General features: G+C 44.9%; 1 protein-coding gene across 2 annotated transcripts in view; it reads right to left on the bottom strand.

Moving 5' to 3' along the window:
• Positions 1-13660, bottom strand: part of LOC115096994 (arf-GAP with SH3 domain, ANK repeat and PH domain-containing protein 1-like) — a 248059-nt gene that overhangs the window by 17193 nt on the left and 217206 nt on the right. For both annotated transcript variants that reach the window (XM_029612363.1, XM_029612364.1), the window contains 2 exons: positions 6678-6738; positions 5745-5800 (listed from right to left, as the gene is read on the bottom strand). In XM_029612363.1, coding sequence (XP_029468223.1) covers positions 5745-5800; positions 6678-6738 — 117 coding nt within the window. The remainder of the gene's footprint in view (positions 1-5744; positions 5801-6677; positions 6739-13660) is intronic.

Here is a 13660-nt window from a genome sequence, read left to right on the forward strand (position 1 = left end):
AGACTTTTCTAACGCCAATTCAGCCTCTCCTCCTGGTTCAACATCATGAACTCTGTAGCCAACAAAATATGGCCCCCTGACGGCTAAAGTAATTAACCCAGCCCTTGAGAACAAAAAACCATGGTTCACACCACAATTACAGAAACTAAACAAGAGCTTAGGCACAAAGAACATAAATGGCGAAAGGACCCATGCCCCAACTCGCTGACTGCTTACAAATCCTCTTTGCATAGCTACAGGACTTCCATACTCCGAGCTAAAAGAGATTTCTACACCTGAAAATCCATGACTTTCAATTTGACGCTAAGGCCTGTTCTCATACGTCTCAGAACTTACGAAATCATCTCCTCCCTCGCCATCCCTGACAACCAAGCCCAAACCAAGTCTAATGAATTCGCAACCTTCTTTCAGAAAAAAATCTCCAACCTCTTAACCCTCCTCTCTTCCACTAATACCTTATCCCCTCCTCCTTTCTCTACCACGACCTACTCAGGAGCCATCTTCGACTCCTTCAAATTCACTTCATCCCTGGAAATTGAATCCATCCTTAAGAAAATGAAACCCTCCACTCATCCTTCTGACCCCATCCCTACAAAATTACTGATCTCTATTCCAAACACCATCTCCAAGCCCTTGGCTGAAATTATAAACTGCTCTCTATTGCAAGGAATAGTCCCTGACGCATTGAAACTCACCACCCTTTAAACCTCTACTGAAGAAACCTAACCTAGACCCTGGAGATCTCTCCAACTTCCATCCCATCTCCAATCTGCCTTTCATTGCCAAACTCATGGAGAGACTAGTCAACACCCAACTCTCCGACTACCTAGACAAACACAAAATTCTCTACTGCTCAGTTTGGTTTCTGCCAATCTCTAAACACAGAATCCCTCCTGATCTCTCTCACAGATTCCCTCCACATGGGTCTAGACAAAGGACATTCATACTTACTGATACTACTTGACATCTCTTCCGCTTTCGACACAGTGAATAATTACATCCTACTAAACCTCCTCACAGACATAGGTATATCAGGAACAGTCCTCAGATGGTTTGAGTCCTTCCTCAGTAACAGAAACTACAAGGTCAGAGTAACAAAGAATCCCCCCACATCAACTTAACACTTGGAGTACAACAAGGCTCTTCCCTCTCTCCCACCCTCTTTAATATCTACCTCCTGCCCCTCTGCCAGCTGCTCACAAATCTGAAACTAAAGCATTTCATTTACGCTGATGACGTGCAGATTCTGATTCCCATAACAAAATCCCTCCCCCAAACCCTCAAGTTCTGGGACAGCTGCCTTCACTCTACCAACCTCCTCCTCACTAGCCTCAACCTGGTCCTCAACACAGCCAAGACTGAACTCCTCATTTCCCCGGATCAAAATAACCTTTCTCAGCAGACCCCCTCAACCACCATAGCGACCCAAGCAAGAGATCTCGGCGTGATACTGGACAACCATCTGAACTTAAAGAAATTTGTTAACAACACAACCAAAGACTGCTTCCACAAACTACAAAATTCTAAAAAGACTTAGACCCCTCCTCCACTTCTATGACTTTTGGACGGTCCTCCAAGCATACCCTCTTCTCTAAAATAGACTACTGCAACTCCCTCCTGCTTGGACTACCCGCTGCTACCACAAAACCCCTTCAGATGCTTCAGAATGCTGCCGCCAGAATTCTGACCAATTCCAGCCGAGGAGATCACATCACGCCCATCCTCAGGAATCTCTACTGGCTCCCTATAAGCTTCAGAATCCTTCACAAGTCCCTCACCATGAGTCACAAGATCTTACACCAGGGGTCGGGAACCTATGGCTCGCAAGCCAAATGTGGCTCTTTTGATGGCTGCATCTGGCTCGCAGACAAATCTACCTTATAAATGGGCTCTGACCGACGGCCCGCAAATGCGCAGTAGAGAGCAGCTCTACCGTGCATGCGCGGGCGAGCATGTCGGTCAGAGCAGAGCGTGCCTGAAAAAAAAATGGCGCTGGGAGGAGTAGTAGCGGTGGCGGCGAGGGGCAGTGGCAAGGAGCAGTAGCGGGCGGCAGCGCACGCGAGGGAGGGACCCCTCCCTGAGATCTTCCGTCTGCACCATCCGAGGGAAGGGGTTGTGGATGAGCTGAAAGGGGAGGGGATTGAGAGAGGGGGAGTGACTGAGGGGAGGGGGGGAGGGAGGAGAGAGTGACTGAGGGGAGGGAGGAGAGAGTGACTGAGGGGGGGAAGGAGGAGAGAGTGACTGAGGGGGGAGGAGAAAGTGACTGCGGGGAGGGGGGCGTGACTGAGGGGAGGGAGGGAGGAGAGTGACTGAGGGAGGGGGGGAAGAGGAGAGGGGGGAGGGAGGGAGGGAGGACAGAGTGAGGGGGGAGGGGGGGAGGGAGGTGGGGGGGGGGGGGGAGGGGGAGGGGGGGAGAGAGGGGGGGGAAGGGGAGAGAGTGGGAAGAGGGGAGAGGGGGAGGGAGACTAGAGGGGGGAGAATAGAGGTGGGAGGGAGAATGAGGGGGAGGGAGTGGGAAGGAGAATGAGCTTAACCTCACCACGTATCAACCAGACTACAAAGCCATCAGCAAAACCATGCAGCACCAGAAGTCAAATTAATGGTAAGAAGTACTTTATTCATCATTGGTTAGCAACAGCATAACAATGTTATTAAAAAGAATTCAGAGACTTATTGTACTTTAAAAGTGTTGGTCTTACATAAAATGCACACATTTACTTGTATTTAGTTTTAAACATATTGTTTGGCTCTCACGGAATTACATTTTAAAATATGTGGCGCTCATGGCTCTCTCAGACAAAAAGGTTCCTGACCCCTGCCTTACACAATCAGCACTCACTCGACCTACATATCCCGTTACGACTCCATACTTCAATAAGACCAATAAGAGCAGCCTATAAAGGAACCCTTCACGCCCCCCCCCCCCACCAAATCCACTCTTCGCACATCCACCAGGGAACGTGCCTTCTCTGCAGCTGGGCCATCCCTGTGGAACACCATGCCTCCAGACCTACGCCAGGAACACTGCCCATTGACCTATAGAAAAAAACTCAAGACCTGGCTGTTCAAACAAGCCTTCTCCTAACCTTCTCCTAATCCCCTTAATCTGTAAAGGCACAACAAGTATTTCAACTGCTAAACCCCACTACCAGTATTTATATTGCCTTTTTGTCACAATCAATATTTTATATGGTCTAATTTTCATATGTATAGTAGAGATGAGCTTCGTTTTTCTGGCTCGGGTCGGGTTTCAGTTCGGGTGGTTCGTGGGAAAACTCGTTTTCCCACGGATCGTTTTCCAGAAAAAACGAAGCTGGAACCCGAACCCGAAAAAACGAATAAAAAAAAAAAATTGGGAAAAAAAACAACCCAACCCTTCAATTGTACTTTCTTACAACCCCTCACCATCCCGATCCCTCCCCAAGACTTATTAAAAGCCCTGGTGGTCCAGCGGAGTCCCGCGAGCGATCTCTCCCTCCGTGCCATCGGGCTGTTGGGCCTGCTACAAATCAAAATGGCGCTGATGGCCCTTTGCCCTTACGATGTCACAGGGGCTACCGGTGCCATTGGTCAGCCCCTGTCACATGGTAGGAGCAATCACTGGCTGGCGCCATCTTGATTCGTAGCAGGCCCGACAGCCTGGAGGGAGAGATCGCTCACGGGACCCCGCTGGACCACCAGGGCTTTTAGAAAGTCTTGGGGAGGGATTGGGATGGTGGGGGGGGGGGGTTTGTAATACAGTAGATGTGAAGGGTTGGGGTGTTTTTTGTTTTTTTTTAAATAAATGTGCCCCTCCCCCCCCTGCACTAACCCGAAAAACAAATTTTCCCCGAAGTTCAGGGAAAATCCGTTTCGTGGTTCAGGTCCCCCAAACCACTACGAATTAGGCAATTTCATCGAAATTGTGCCATAACCACACAATACATCTCTAATGTATTGTGTGGTTATGGCACAACCAGTATTTATATTGTTAAATTCCTCTTTCAGTATTTCATATTGCTTAGTTGCTCATCAGTCATTTGCTTATTGGCCAACATTTTATTTATATTGTTTATTCAACTGTATAGGGTGGCTATGGCACACCGCTGTTATTCTGTTTAAATATAGCTCTTCGGTTTAAATATAGCTCTTCTGTTCTTCCCCTACTTATTTTCTCTACCTTTATATTCTGTTAATGTCACACCCAGTATCTACGTTATATATTCCAAGCTTATCTCTACCCTGGTTCCCTTCCCACCTTACACCCTCTAATCTGTAATGTCACCCTCAGTATTCTACTGTATCTACTTCATTTGCATTTTGTTATAAATTTCTAATGTGATTTTTTTACCCTGGTTCTATGTAAACCGATATGATATGACATGTGTCATGAATGTCGGTATAGAAAAGAATTAAATAAATAAATAAAACATAATGTAAATTTCAAAATTTATGCAGATGACATACAATTGTCTCCTGTTATTGACTCTCTCTCTCTCTCTTCCGCCACTCACTTGATTACAAGTCGCCTTAAATCAGTAAAAAGCTGGCTTAGACAAAATAATTTATATGTAAACTTGGCCAAGACTGAAGGTTCTTTGGGTTGGTGGGGGGTACTACCCCTGAGGAGATAACTAATTTGGTGGTAGATAGTACTGCATTTCCTTTTTCAGATACCATCAGAGTTTTGGGGTTTTATCTTTGATGGACATCTAATACTGAAACCTCAGCTGAACTCTATCATTACAACAGGATTTTTTAAACTACATATGTTTAGAACGCTAAAATATTTACTGCCCAAGACTTTTGATCTGTTGTAAAGACATTTATTCTAACCTTAATAGATTACCGCGACTCTCTCTCTATTGGCTTGACAAAATATTTTGTAAAAGATTTACAGGTTTTACAAAATGCAGCTGCTGTTTAATAACTTCTTGTCCACTGAGAGATCATATTTCACTAGTCTTGCGCTACTTGCACTGGATTCCTGAAGAACAGTGCAAATAATTTAAAAACTTTTGCCGTTAGTATAATAAAGCTTTACACTGATTTGGTCCACCTTTTTTTTCCAGCCTTGTTGGCTCCAAATGTTCCCTCATGCTCTTTGTGCTCCATTAACAATTGTTTATTGTGGGTACTATCCTTTAAAGCTCAACATCTCTTGGTTACCAGGAAAAGAACCTTCTCGATCATTGGGCCTAACCTGTAGAATTACTTACCCAATGTTCTGCGTTCTATTACGGAGCACAAGTTATTCCGAAAACAGCTAAAGGCTCAATTGTTTTAATAATTACTTTTAGTAGAAATGATACCCTGGATTGTTTTATCTTAGTGTTTTATTATGCTTTGTGCTGGTGTTCTTAATTTTGTTCTCCACTTAGAATGATTTTATTATAAGCGGAATATATATCCTTGGAAATAAATAAATAGATTTCTTGTTTCTGCCCCTGTTTAACGCACACCGACATGCCCCCAGAATATGCACACTCATTCTCAGTCTGCTATCAATTAACGTATGCAGATCTTTTACTGGTTAGTGCTAGGAAGTTGTGCTCCATTTACAGTATATTGCCTCGGCTTTACCTTATACATGGCACTGCAGCTTTCTGAGAAGCAGAGGTTAAGCTTCACTGATTGTGAGGTTCTCTAGTAGAGGCTGCTCTAGTAGAGCAAAGTCCCAAGTAATTCACGCAGAAACTGTTAGAAAAGACAGCAAACTGCAAGGAAGAGACAGTATCTCAGTTTCTATTACTTCACAATCTTACCCTTTGGTGGTATTTCAGGCACTTCATGTAGGCTGCTGAGCTTGGGGGAACCAATGCTGAGAAACGAAAATGACAGAGAAATCATTACACAAATGCTTTGAGGTCTATATTCAGTGACTGTCAGGATAGCAAAGTTAGCCAGATAAACTCAATACTCAATAGTGCAGCCGCATATTGAATATAGCCGGTTATCTTACAGTTAGCTGGCTAACTTTACCCAATAACTTTAGAACAGCTCTTTCGCCAGACCAGACTTACAGGGTCATTTTTCAAAACGTGATGGGCCATTATCATGTGCGTTAGGGCCTTATCGTGTGCGATACCACCTAATGCGCGCAATAATGACCGCATTGCGACGTTAAAATTAAAATCAGGTAAAGGGGAGGGGTTAGGGCGGGGTTTGGGCAGGGTTAATAAAGTTTTGGGCCCAGTAGCACTGCGGGCAATAATGTTTTACACATTATCACCGGCAATAGCACTGGAAATAGCTACACCTTTTGCAGGGGCACTATGGGGGCGATAGCGTGCGCTGCGGCCGCACTCGAGGCAGGTGAAAACGCACCGCTGCAATGCGTCCGGGTGCACCCTAACACCCCCCCGCCCCTTTTCTGGTCGCGGCTCATTCCGCTATATTTATATTTATAGCGGAATGAAAAATCTAGGCCTTAGCCGACTAGCTTTGAATTTCGGAGCTAGCTGAATAAGATAGCCAGCTAACTCAACTCCTCCCAGTCATGCCCCAAAACACTCCTAAGGTAGCCAGCTAAATTCTATCCAGCTAGAATTTCACTGGATAAGTATCCACATCTTCATTTAGTGGGATAATTTCTGAGTTATTTTGTACAGCGATCCCAGCAGCTTTCAGCATAGCTCTGACAGGAACGCTGAAAGGGTAAGCTACCAGCATTGCTGTTAGAAGAATCTCGGATTTACCTTGGTCTCCTCTGCGATGCTTCAGAGTATAGGAATTTTGAAGGGGAGCTTGATCCATAATCTAAGTGCAGAACAAGGTATGCATACGTTAGAACAGATTCAGGAACCTTTAGCTCTAAAACGCATCTAAAAAGGATGAAATGAGAAACATCGAAGCGTATTAATTAGACTCAAACTTCATAGATCATTGCCCCCTTCATTATGATGACTCACTCTAGAAAAGGAAAGGACCTATGGTTAGCATGATGGAATGAGAGCTAGAAGACTATAGCATTCAATCCTGCCTTCCTCACCAACATTCCCTAGCCAAGTCTCTTTCTGTCCCATTACTTCAGATACTCACGTAGGAGGTCATTATCAAGTGATTTATACATGTAAATGGCACATAGTATCGTAGCAATTTTCAAAAACCTGTTTATGCACATAAAGGTGAAATTTTAAAAGCCCGGCACGTGCCAAAACCAGGAGATAACACGAGTATGCCAGGCCGGTGCAAGCCAGGTGGATTTTAAAAGCCGCCAGTGTAGGCGCACATATGAAAAAGTCCAAAAACGGGGCGAGACGTGTCGGGGGAAGACCAAGAGATGTGCTAGTAAATACTTATGTGTACAGGCACGTGCTGGGGTCCCCTGCCACATAACTCTACTTCTGCTATGGATGGCGTGCAAGTTATAAAATAAAGATAAATATATCAGCGGGGTTTTAAGGGTGGGGGCTAACGGGGGAGAAGGGAGGCTATTTAACTAAGGGGGTTAGGAAGTCCTATCCCTTACTTGGGCGAACAGGGAACGAACTGGGAAAACTGGTAATGGCGTCGGCATGCATATCTACTAAAATCTCTCCCACTTATGCGGCAGAAGCGGTGTTTGCAAGTGCCTATTTAAAATTGTGCACCCATATGCACACAGCCTATTTTAGATCGTGCATACATGTACCCTTGTATGCTATAAAATGGCCGCAGCCCTGGGTGCGAGCCGGCAAACACGTGCACATGGGCGCCCGCGCAGTTATTTAAAGTTACCATCTTAAAGCTCACTTATGTGTGTAAAACCCATTGACAATTCAACGGTATATATTATAGCAATTTTCAAAGCCAACCTCAATGTGCAAAGTGCATTTACACGTGTAAAACCCAGTTTTAAGTATGTAAATCCTTTTGAAAATTACCCCCTTAGATTGTAAATTGAGTGGGGTAATGACTTGTTTTAATTGTATGTATGTATGTAATTTACAGAAAAAGTAGAAAAAGTAGAACATTGCAGATAAAAGAAATCGGAATATAGAGAGTTAATTTTCTATACTATTTTTTAGTTATTTTTTTTATAATGTTGATGATTTCTAGGGCTGCCTGATTTCCCTAATCTCCTGTTGCAGAGCAGAGAGAGTCAGAAAATGTTGCAACAGAAACCCAGCTGGTTTATGGAGGAAAGAGTATATCTTATCTTGGCTTACCCTTAGCCACAGAAATTTTGAATGTATGTCTATTGAGCCTCCTGTGTAAGTAAACTCATCTCCTTACTGGTTTGGGAGTGGAAAATGACAGATGAAAGTGGTTACAAGGATTTAACAGATTTGCCTGTGCTTTTTTTATGAAAGGAAGGAAGGCCTGGTATGGGACACTGCTATGCCTTGTGAGTGTAAAACTCCTTCTGCTAAAATGTGGGTTCAACGAGACAGAGATTGGCAGTTTACAGTGACATAAAAACATAAGATTTGCCATACTGGGTTAGACCAAAGGTCCATCTAGTCCAGTGTCCTGTTTCCAACAGTGGCCAAGCCAGGTCACAAGTAAGTGGCAGGATCCCAAGGCATAGAGAGATTCCATGCTGCTTATGCCAGGGATAAGCAGTGGATTTTCCCCAAGTCCACCTTAATAATTGTCAATGGACTTTTCCTCCAAACCTTTTTTAAATATAGCTATACTAATAGCTTTCATCACATCCTTTGGCAATGAATTCCTGGGCCTAATTATGCATTGAGTAAAAATATTTTCTCTTATTAATTTTAAATATATCACCTACTAACTTCAATGTGTGTCCCCTACTGTTTGTACTCTTTGAAAGAGTTAACAACCAATTAACGTTTACTTGTTCCATTCCAATCATTGTATTATAGACCTCTATCATATCTCCCCTCAGCCATCTCTTCTCCAAGTTGAAGAGTCCTAACCCTCTTTAACCTCTCCTTATAGGGGAATCGTTCCATACCCTTTATCATTTTGATTGCCCTTCTCTGTGCATTTTCTAATTCTGCTATATATTTTTTGAGATGTGGTGACCAGAACTGCACATAATACTCAAGATGAGGTCACACAGAAGCATTAGGATAGTCCCTGTTTTATTCTCCCTTCCTTTCCTAATAATCCCTAGCATTCTATTTGCTTTCTTGGCTGCTGCTGCACACTGAGCAGAAGATTTCAATGTATTTTCAATGATGACGCCTAGATCCTTTTCCTGAATGGAGACTTCTAATGTGGAGCCTTGCTTTGTGTAGCTATAATTGGGTTACTTTTCCCAGTGCATCACTTTGCACTTGCCCAATTAAATTTCATTTGCCATCCTTTTGCAAACTGACTTCCTTTGTGACTTCCTCTATCTGTGCTAAGTTTTAGGAAAAGCTATGAGTAACTGCAGGGAGTGATCTGAAAACTTTCAGTTCTCTTCTCCAACATTCATGCAATTGATGTCCTGCCATTCCAGGCTCCTAGAAATAGTCATAAGCTATCTGTATCCAGAAAAGTAGCTCAATGATTTCATAACTTACCTGGTTAAAGTTTTGGGTTTTTATTTATATTCCAGTTTCTACTTTCATTTATCTACTTTTGAACTGTTTTTATAGATTATATAGCATGACTGGGTCTACACTGCCTACAACTAGATTATACAGCCTGAAGACACAGAGCACCACAAACTTGCACCATGGAAAACAATGCAAATAAAATTGTGGCAGGAAAAAAAATAGGATTCCTGGGCTTCTCTGCCCTCCACAGTGGCCCTCCTATTCATCACACCTTAGTCCCGACAGCTCCTATGACCATCGACAGTTGGATATGTCCCTGCCATCCATTTTCTGGGCTACTTGATTCAGAAAGTGAGTTGTTACAACTCAGCAGTTTCCGACATTTATAGCAACTCTCCTGCTATCTATATCAACCAACATGTTCAGATCATCCCGCATCGCCAGTTCTGCTTACCAAAAGTGACCCACCAGGCACTCGCATTCTATGCCTGTCCTCATGCCAGTGAGCCGGGCATTTTACCCAGGGCTGGTGCAAGAGTATTCAGCACCTAAGGGGAAACCTTCAGTCCCTCTCCCCTAACTCACCCAGTGGTGGCAGCTCCAGCACAGCGCTCCCTCCTATCTGCAGTAGTGACTCCAGCACAGCATTCCTTTCTTTGGCACCCTATGCTCTGGCATGGCACAACAAACCCTCTGGGACTTAAAGGGGCTGAATTTTGCCACCCCCAAAATTTAGGCACTCCAGGCAAACACCTAGGTTGCCTAATAGAAGCAGCGGCCCTGATCTTTTAAAGTCAAACCCATTTAAAGGTTGAAATCATTTAGGCTCCAAGACCTCCAATTATTCTGTTTATCAGATAAAACTGGGCGGCCAGAGCACCAGCTATCCTGCGAAAAACTTCAGCAGGAACCAGCCACTAGATAGTTTGATTAGTCTTTCATGCCTACACCGAGGTCAGCCGACCAGTTTCCCTGGCTTCACTCTTCCCAGACATAGTTTATCATCTTTCGTGTCTTATTACACACACTCATGCTTCATCTCCCCAAAGGAGTAGAGGGGGGCAGGCTAGAGGTGCGGCCAACAATGGGCGCAGCAGGATCCCATCAGCCGGTATGAGCCGGCTCTAATCTCGATTGCACCACAGGATTTCAGAAGGCTTTCTGACTAGGGAACTTGTTAGACTCCTTGATCTGTGTTTCAAAATGGGCCAGGTAGATCACTAACATCACCATGAACCCCTGGTGCCCAGTGTGGGAAGCAGCATGACAAGGTCAGGGTTGCACTGAGGACGGTCCACCTCGGCCGGCAGTCACACTGAGAGTGGGGCTCCCAATATTCCACCCCTACCCCCTTCATTTGGGGATGGAAATTCTGGAGGAAGGCACAGTGGTGGTCATCTCCCTCAGCCACAGGAAATGGTGACACTGCGGCTAGGAGACTATAACACATTTTGCTGTAGCGGCGAGCTATCTGCCCCAAATGCCTTTCCAGCCAACCTGGAGCCGGTCACGGTGCACCCCCGCAGAAAAAGTGCACCCTGCAGGGGCCAAGGCCATCCGGAAGGTGTTCCCATTGGGGGATTCACAATCCTGGTCCAACTGATCATACCACAGAGTTAAATCCTCTGGCCAGACTGCACAGACCCACCTGTTTACCTCTTAATGGTTTCACATCCTCTTGAACTCTCTCTTCAAAATTCTTTTCAACTTTCCCTTATGGCACGTGTGGACTATCGATGTTGTGCTCATATTTAGTCTTAGATGGAGTTTACCACCTTCTTTGGGCTGCATTCCCAAATAGCCCAACTCTGAGAAAACCTAATTCCTGCATTCTGGGGGTCGGTACCGGCCTAACACCATTCACAGGCTGAGCCTTGATCAGAAGGCCTTGGGAAGGCAGTCTTCTGTATGCCACATTTCCCACCAGACAAATGGGGATTCAGTGGTGAGTTCTTCTCTCTTCACTTGCTATTACTGAGGGAATCCTGGTTAAGTTTTTCTCCTCCATTTAGTAAAATGCTTAAATTCAGTGGGTTGTCACATCTGATCGGACGTCATAATTGAAGAGGAAAGGAGGAAGTACCTCTATATGTGCTTCTCCTACACCATCCCACCTTGTGAAGAGTGAGGTGGTAGTGGTTGGGGCACTGATCCAAACAAAAAAAGGGGTGGGATATCCCAGTGAAAGGATACAGCAGTACTCACAGAAAGGGACTAGGGCCTCTTTACCATGCATCTGACATGGAGGACAAGGGCCATATAATGAGGGCAGCTATTGTCACCACATACAGCAACATGGAGGAGGCGGGAAGGCAGAATGGCCGACTTTCATCCGAGAAGCAGCCATACAGCCCTAGGAACCCCTGCCTCGGCAAGGGGACGTGGGGGCATGCAGGAAATGAAAAAGATACATTGATCCTTCGCGTGGATCAAACTAACCCCAGAGTGGGTGCCTGGGTCTGCACGTGAGGGGACTCAAGTTCAGGATGGGGGTGAGGGGACCCTGCAACCAGCCCCGGACTGCCCTCAGACAGGCATAGCCCTGGGAGGAATCTGGGGCCACAGGGTGCATTTGCAGTGTCCATGATCGATGTGTCATGCAATTTACACTATTTCTTGCGGCTAATTGCATTCTTCATCAGCACTTCCATGTGCTGTCATGGGAGGCTCAGCGAGGCAAGAGAGGCAGACCTCTCTCTCGCTGATGAAGCTGGCATGTATGGTAGCAGGGCCCTTGGCCACCCTCATCCCAGCTGCATCAGGGCCCTCAAGTCCTCAAACCTCTATCATCCTCCTTCCATCCTGTCAGCCTGGAGGCATGCAGCACAGCACTACTACGTACCGGGAACACAGAGAGGAAACAGTGCTCCATCTTCTTGTGGAAACGTAGGGGGTGAGCCGGGGGACAGAAAGTCACTTTGGATTTTCTTACAAAAATTACTTTTTATTATTTACAAAAAGAAAAACAGCAAAAGTTTGTTTACCTCAGGAGTTTCTGCCTCAAAAGGTCTGATATTCAGACATATAAGGTTTTAGCATAGTGTCCTCCAGTCAAAGGCCTTCCTATTCCTCCCTGGCCCTGAGCTCTGTTCTCTTCCCCAGGGAAATACCCTGTGACCTGGATTCCCAGGCTGGGTGGTTTTTAAAGGTGGACTGTGTTAGAAGACTTTAAGGTGCTCTGGGTGTCTCTCTCATAGATTCCGTCACAGTCCTGCATTATGGGACAAGGTGGAACACTCAGCCTGCCCACCATTATCCCCGCCCGGGTCATCGATCTATCTAGTGTACCGAGTATATCAATAAAATAAATTATAAACAGTACATCCAAGCAGGTGGGTCATGTACCTCTCTGCACTTAGCTTTTCTGTACTGTGACTGGTGAAGCGTTCTGTGTTTGAGAGTGTATATTTTTCTCAGCCGCTGGACAGACGTATGCCGAGTCAGTGCATGCAATACTCCCAGTGGGTAAAAGTATGTGCACATTTACACACGCACAGGATGGCAATAATCAGAACGTTGTTCAATGCATGTAAACACGTTTTTATTGGCATGAAAGAAGCAGAAAATTACCATCCTTATATGCCATGACAGAATAATTTTATTGTATTTTGTCTTCAATAAAAGGGGGTCATTCACTAAGCTATGGTATTTTTCACCAAGGCATGGTAAATGACCTCATGACTGGATTGAGGTGCAAAGTTATTTAGGTATCATTTTTGGTGGGATCCCGAAAGGCCACCCTAAAAGACAGACATTCAGCAGATCATGTGTGAGTACAGTTAACCAAACAATGTTGTTCAATTAACTTTATCCTAATATTCAGCATGAATATGTCTGTGCTGAATATGTGGACTAAAATTAACCAAGCAAAGCTGTCCAGTTAAATTTAGGCCTGCAATCTGGTTGACTAGAATTACTCTTGTAATCTGGCCACTGACTGTCCGCGCTGGCTAAAATTTGTATGGACTAGTATCTCCAAGAATAAGCTTCACTTCTCTTCCATATTATAATCAACAAACACTCAGAAAAGCAAGAAAACAATCTCTGATTCTCTACTGTACAGCTATACTGGTATCATACAAAGTGCTCATATGCCACACTACTGGTTATGTACCCTGTTTCCCCGAAAATAAGACAGTGTCTTATATTAATTTTTGCTACCAAAGATGCGCTAGGCCTTATTTTCAGGGGATGTCTAATAGAGCTGCTGGCTGCCCCTGCGTCAGCCATGCCTCACCAGTGTG

Source organism: Rhinatrema bivittatum, chromosome 8, assembly GCF_901001135.1.
Source record: "Rhinatrema bivittatum chromosome 8, aRhiBiv1.1, whole genome shotgun sequence".
In the NCBI taxonomy this organism is placed as follows: domain Eukaryota; kingdom Metazoa; phylum Chordata; class Amphibia; order Gymnophiona; family Rhinatrematidae; genus Rhinatrema; species Rhinatrema bivittatum.